General features: G+C 33.1%; 2 protein-coding genes across 2 annotated transcripts in view; both read right to left on the bottom strand.

Moving 5' to 3' along the window:
• Positions 1–2,951: 2,951 nt before the first annotated feature.
• LOC111988598 (F-box/kelch-repeat protein At3g23880) overlaps positions 2,952–6,637 on the bottom strand; it is an 8,811-nt gene continuing 5,125 nt past the window's right edge. The window contains exon 3 of the transcript XR_010625997.1: positions 2,952–2,970. The gene's annotated coding sequence lies outside the window, so the exon portion shown is untranslated. The remainder of the gene's footprint in view (positions 2,971–6,637) is intronic.
• The window catches only part of LOC112021766 (uncharacterized), a 6,623-nt gene continuing 3,773 nt past the window's right edge, over positions 3,788–6,637 (bottom strand). Inside the window, exon 3 of the mRNA XM_065766026.1 lies at positions 3,788–4,606. Coding sequence (XP_065622098.1) covers positions 3,788–4,606 — 819 coding nt within the window. The remainder of the gene's footprint in view (positions 4,607–6,637) is intronic.

The following is a 6,637-nucleotide window of genomic DNA, read 5'->3' as shown; positions in this document are numbered from 1 at the left end:
CTAACCAATGAGCCCACCACCCAGGTACCCTCGTAAACGTCTTAAATATGCTTTTAGTATTTTACATAGGTTTTTTTTTTTGTTATATAAAAAATAAAAAATAAATAAATAAAGAAGAAGAGAAAAGAGTGAAGAATAAAGAGAGGGAAGTTGAAAAGGAAAGGAAAGAAAATTTAAAATTTATTTATTTTTTTGATATTTGATCTCATCTTGAATTTCTTTTATACTGTTTGGTTATCAAGACTCAAGGGAATGGAGATTTTAGTTTTTATTTATTTATTTATTATTTTAGTAAATCGTTTCTAGTTGATGTGGTTTTTATTTTCCAAGCACATGAAATTGTTTATTGTAATTAAGCTAACAAATAAACATTTTATTTGCTACACCAACATTTTTTATTAGTAGACGACGGTAACAGTATAACTGAAACATGAGTAGGTAACAAATTGACAGAAATTTTTTTTTTTTTAATTTTAATTTGAGGTTAAAAAGCATATATTTTTCTCCATTTAAGGGAGAAGGTAAACCTTTCTGCCTCACACTTTTATCTAGCTTACTTTTAAATAGAAAAATAAAAAAATATTGAAATAAACCCCATTAATCCATACTGGTATTGTTCATGGTATAGTTCCACGGTTAATCACCTCCACCATGTCCACTAGCCCACAAAACTTGTTTTGACATCATATGTAAATCAAGAAATCAACAATCTAATAACCTAATTAATCTTATAATACCATTAGCTCCCAAAGAAGCATGGATTCCTATGGAGCTGCAATCTATATTCAACTTATGACTTCCAATGGCCAACAAGGGGAGGACATGATGAAATCCCGCTTGGCTGTTTAGTGAATGAAACTTTTGCGTTACAAGCATAAAAGAAAATTCCTTTCGAGATAACTATTCAATCTACTAAATGTTAATTTTTTTTTTTTTAATTATGCATAAAAGATGAGTTTACAAATCGAATAACAAATAACATCCAATTGGCAAAAAATTTGATATGCGTGATAAGAACAAAGTGAACATATAATCAAACAGGATTTTCCATATATTAATCTAATAAAAACCCATTAGGGGTGTAATATTATTTTGAGTTACATTAGGTATAATTTGATTATGTTCCAATATATTACTTTAGTGTTAACCTCGAAACAGCACACTTTAATAGACCCGTGCTTAAATCTTATGTTTCAATGGATAAATTGAAATGACCATCAAAATGAAATTGACAACTTTACCCTCAAAATAATGCGTTGGAAATTGTGGAATAGACCAATATCGAAATATTTTGTTTCAATGGATAAAGACAATCAAAATGAAATTGACAACTTTAGTCTCAACTTTTGGTTAGACTATTCTATTCCTTTTACCCATGAGACACTTTGAAAGCCACATGGACCGATAGTATGGTAGATTATATCTAGGAATTCAGGATTTACTTCATGTCCCTAACTAATGACCCACCACCCAGATACCCTAAACCCTAAACCCTAAAACCCTAAAACCCTAAACCCTAAACCCTAAACCCTAAAACCCTAAACCCTAAACCATTTAAGGGAGAAGGTAAACCTTTCTGCCTCACACTTTTATCTAGATTACTTTTAAATAGAAAAATAAAAAATATTGAAATAAACCCCATTAATCCATACTGGTATTGTTCATGGTATAGTTCCACGGTTAATCACCTCCACCATGTCCACTAGCCCACAAAACTTGTTTTGACATCATATGTAAATCAAGAAATCAACAATCTAATAACCTAATTAATCTTATAATACCATTAGCTCCCAAAGAAGCATGGATTCCTATGGAGCTGCAATCTATATTCAACTTATGACTTCCAATGGCCAACAAGGGGAGGACATGATGAAATCCCGCTTGGCTGTTTAGTGAATGAAACTTTTGCGTTACAAGCATAATAGAAAATTCCTTTCGAGAACGAGTTCGGAGATTGAGTTGTCTAATTGTTGGAAAATCAATTTATTGTGAACTACCCACATGTTCCAAAGAGCCAAAATAAATGATAAGAGTCAAGGAAGAGCATATATGATGCATAATCACGTTAGAATGACATCAGACAAAAATGTTGTCTGCACAAAAGAATTGAGAGAAGCTTGCAGGTAATTACTTCATACCAAATGAGCTAGTAAATATTCATCTTTTTTTTCCCGTAACCATGTAAAGAGGATGACTAGATAACGTCTTCTTCTATCATTTATATATTTCACAAATTATTTTTAACTCCTATTTTTTTCCTTCCATATAACAAGTGAGACAGGGAGATCGCATCCACATTTTTCGTTATGTGAGAATCGATAGGATCATTGAACCACAAGATTGTTGCACCTAATATTCTTGTTAAAAATTGTCTGCCCTAGTGTATATTTGGAAATGTATTTCAACATACCTGGCCGCTTCATGTTTTTTTTCCTTAACTGAAAAGGCTACCAAAAAAGTTTTTTTTTTTTTTTTTTCACACCACCACCACAACAGTTAAGTAAGCCTACAGTCATATTCATATTATATAAAGGCTTCCAAATTTAACTGTGCTTCAACAGTTTCTATGACAATCAAATGTTTGAAGAGCACCTGTCAAGCTTATGTATGTTTGGGATGGACAGAGATGCTGGGATCTCCTGATCCGTGCATACCCCTCCATCCAAACATAGGATTAATTGTGACGCAGCAGTTGGGGAAAAACAAACCTGCATAACTGTGGTGGTAAAGAATGCAGATGAGCAGCTGAATGAAGCATGTAAAAGGATTCTTTCCTATTTCCGAACCAGAAGAACAGCCAAGACCCTCCTTTTGACCCCAGGTACTTCTATACACTTGGATTGTTCAAAGCTAAAAAGATTCTTTCAAATTAACCATTAGTTAATTTTAAAAGAAGCCCCCCAACTAAGCTACACCTGCCGCCAATGGCTACAAGTATGCATTGAGGCATCTGATCCATGTAACAACAAACTGTAAATGCAACATTCACAAATCACAATGTTGCAAACTCTTGGAATCAGCACAACTTATGAAATAAGCCATTTGATACACCAATACGTAGGCAATCAGCAATTTCAATACATTGAAATGTTAACACAAGACGGAGTCCAGATTATAACATACATGTTGGGAACAAAGGAAGCACTTATGCTAGTTTCATGCTCAACAACTAAAAGAGAGATTCTCTTCAAATTTCTATTAAAAAAAAAAAAAAAATCCTTTCCATATGTGCAAAACAGAAGAACAAATGAAGTTTCCTTGCATATAAGTCTGACGTGCAACTAGGCAATCATCTAAACTCAAGTCAGTCCTGATCTTAATATTGCACTTGCAAGGTAAGTGGGTGTTTCGTGCAATGCGATACAACAATGGGAATGCCTCCTTGTTTCCTAAACCATTTCTTTTCTTCTTTTCTTTTTTTCCTCATTTTTTTATTATTTAATTTCGCTCTATCTCTTTTGTCATTTCTTTTTCTTTTTTGGCAGAAAAAAAAAGCTGCAGAGCTCTACTGAGTTCTTTTTATCACTACAACAGAGACACACAAGCAAAAAGGGGTTATGTTGACTGATTACGGTTTTATTTGTTGACTGAGTGCAACAATCATCGACAAACAATATCAAATTCTAATATATAACAGCCCCAACCACAAAAGGATAATATAGTCTAGGGAAAAAAATATGGTTTCAACAATGTTACCATGCCTACTGCAATAAGTAAAAGCAAGAGGGGTTTCAATTCATCCATACCTGTAATGACATCACTTCTTATACCACATAGCACCATCTTCTTAGTGAAATACCACATTTGCGCCATCAAGTAAAGCAAGGCTCTCCATGTAAATAGCTACATCTAAATGATAATTAACTTGAATACTAATCTCATTCTCATGTAGAGTTTCGGGGTCAATTAAAACAGACTTATATTTCCTTTCTAATTCACAGTTGGTGGAGACCCGCCGGGGCATGTTTTGAATTAGAAGTATACCATAGTTGGTGAAACCAGTGAAATCAATAAAAACATCAACTGGTAGAACACAAAGTTTATTCCAGGAATCAGGCACACCATACTCCTTCATCACCCAAATGGAGCATAGCATGCTATGTGGTTCTACACCATATCCAAATTTAATCAAAGCCAGTTTCTCCTGGAATGATGTAACACATTTCGTCACAAGAAAACTTCCTTCATCATCAGGCAGTGGTAGCTCTTTAAATTTCTCACTATTGACATCAAATGACAAAATCATAGAAGTAAAACGACCCTCTTGCGCACCTCCTTCATCTATCATTTCTATCATCCAATGCAAATGTCCACTCACAAGTGGGAATGTCAAAGTATAATTAAAGTAGTGGGCCAAAACATTGGGTCTCCAGGAGATTCCAAGTCCAATCCTTCTCCATGAATCCGAACTTAATGAGTACACCTCAACCTTAGGGGGAGGCTTAGGCTTGCCACTAATAGTCCATGAAAACCTGACAACCTTGTAGTCATTGTTCTGGGAATCATACCCAAATCCGAGTGCCACCTTACTCAACTGGGTCAAGCAAGTATTAGGCAACCTCTTAAATTTTCTAATACTAGGGTTCCACAAGTATACATCTTCAGACTTTGATATGATAAAATCAGTGAAACATAATATGTCATTACAAGAACCCACTAAACCGGGATACCCAGATTGAAAAGTGAAGGGAATTCTAAACTCGGATATGGTTTCAAAGGTGCGGTCGAGAGCGAGCGTACAGACTTGAAGGTTAGAACGAGAAGAAGGAGGATGATGTGGAATAATCTTGGGCCTGCGTTTGTGTATGACATAATCATGATGATGATGATTGTGATTAAGGTGGGTGGAGATGAAATATGGGTCGGTGATGTAAGAGTACCAGGATTTGCAAATATTTTTGATATTTGGTCTCATCTTAAATTGCTTTCATACTTTTTGGTTATCAAGACTTTGGAGATTTTAGTTTTTGTTGAGTAAATTTTTTTAGTTGATGTTGTTTTTTTTATTTTCCAAGTTGTTTACATGAAATTGTTTGTCATAATTAAGCTAATAAATAAATGTTTTATTAGCTACACCTACTTTTTTTATTAGCAGATGACAATAATAATATCATTGAAACATGTTTGAAAATAGTAGTTACCAAATTGGCAACCAACAACAACAACAAAAAAGAAGTTTGGCGAATTAGCATATTTTTTATCCTATTTAAGGGAGAATGTACACCTTTCTACTCATACATTTTATCTAGCTTACTTTTAATAAAAAAAATCAATAAAAACAATCTATACCAAATAAACCGTTACAATTACTAGATGAAGAGTTTATTTTATTGTTGGTTTGATATCCTGTGTTAATCAAGAAATTGACAATCTAATAACCTAATTAATCTTTAATAATACCATTAGCTCCCAAAGAATCATGGTTTTCTTTGGAGCTACCATCTATATTCAACTTATGACTTCGAATAGCTGATAGGGGGAAGGAACCATGAAATCCAACTTAGTTGTTTAGCAAGTGAAACTTTTGTGTTATAAGCATAATAGTAAAATTCAAAGGTATAATGGATAGTTTCAAGAACGAGTTGAGAGATTGAGTTGCTTAATTGTTGGAAAATCAATTCATTGTGAACCAAAATGTTCCAAAGAGCCAAAATAAATGATAAGGGTCAAGGAAGAACATATAAGATGCATAATCATGTTAGAATGTTGTCCACACAAAATGAATCAGGAGAAGTCTGGAGGAAATGGATTTCTTAACTCCAAATCTTCTAATTTAAAATTTTTTGCAACAATGTACATTTGGAAATGGATTTCAACGTACTTGGCTTTTTAATTTTTTAAATATATATATTTTTTAATTGTTTATGAACCAGAAAACTTCACTAATAAATGAAAAATACATGTCAAATAGGCACAATTAATGTTAAGATTCTTAACCCCACCAACAAGAATCTTGCTTGGTTTATTGGCAAGTATTGAGAAACAATATGCTTAACTTGTTACACCATTGGGTTTGAAATGTAATTTAGAGAATGTCAACGAACCACAAGATTCTTTAACTCCAAATCTTCTTGTTTTAAATTTTTTGAACTAGGAAATGTTTTTCAACTACCTGGCTTTTTTTTTTTTTTTTCCTGAACTGGAAAACTTCACTAAGAAAAAAAAAAAAAAAAAAATTAAATTGCCAGCAAAAGACACTAAATTGCGGTTCCCTTTCTAAACAGTAATTCTTTCATATGCTTTAAAGTTAATTGCGGGCAACAACTTAACAGTGATAACTGATATGTGATTCATCTATTTAATAGACAACTGCACTGTCTGCACACCAAAGATAAAATTTTGCAGCTCTTTGCTACAACATATCCAGTTAGAATAGACACAATGGACACAGCACATCAAGATGAAAATTCAAAATTACCAATTCTTTTCACAAAATCTAGACAAGAACAATTAACGTAATGAAAATGAAGGTAAACAAAAAAATCTCCATCAATACAAGATACCGTCCCACATGAGGAATCAAATTAAAAGCAAAAAATAGAATGGCAAATTAAAAACATAATACAAGCATCTTAATTTCTTTAACCTATTCGGCTTTCTGGGAGCATAAACAATGAAGTAAAAACATTGAGTGCAA

Source organism: Quercus suber, unplaced genomic scaffold (assembly GCF_002906115.3).
Source record: "Quercus suber isolate HL8 unplaced genomic scaffold, Cork oak 2.0 scaffold_675, whole genome shotgun sequence".
Lineage (NCBI taxonomy): Eukaryota > Viridiplantae > Streptophyta > Magnoliopsida > Fagales > Fagaceae > Quercus > Quercus suber.
The sequence above is the reverse complement of the archived record's forward strand: the minus strand, read 5'-3'. Positions and strand labels throughout refer to the sequence as shown.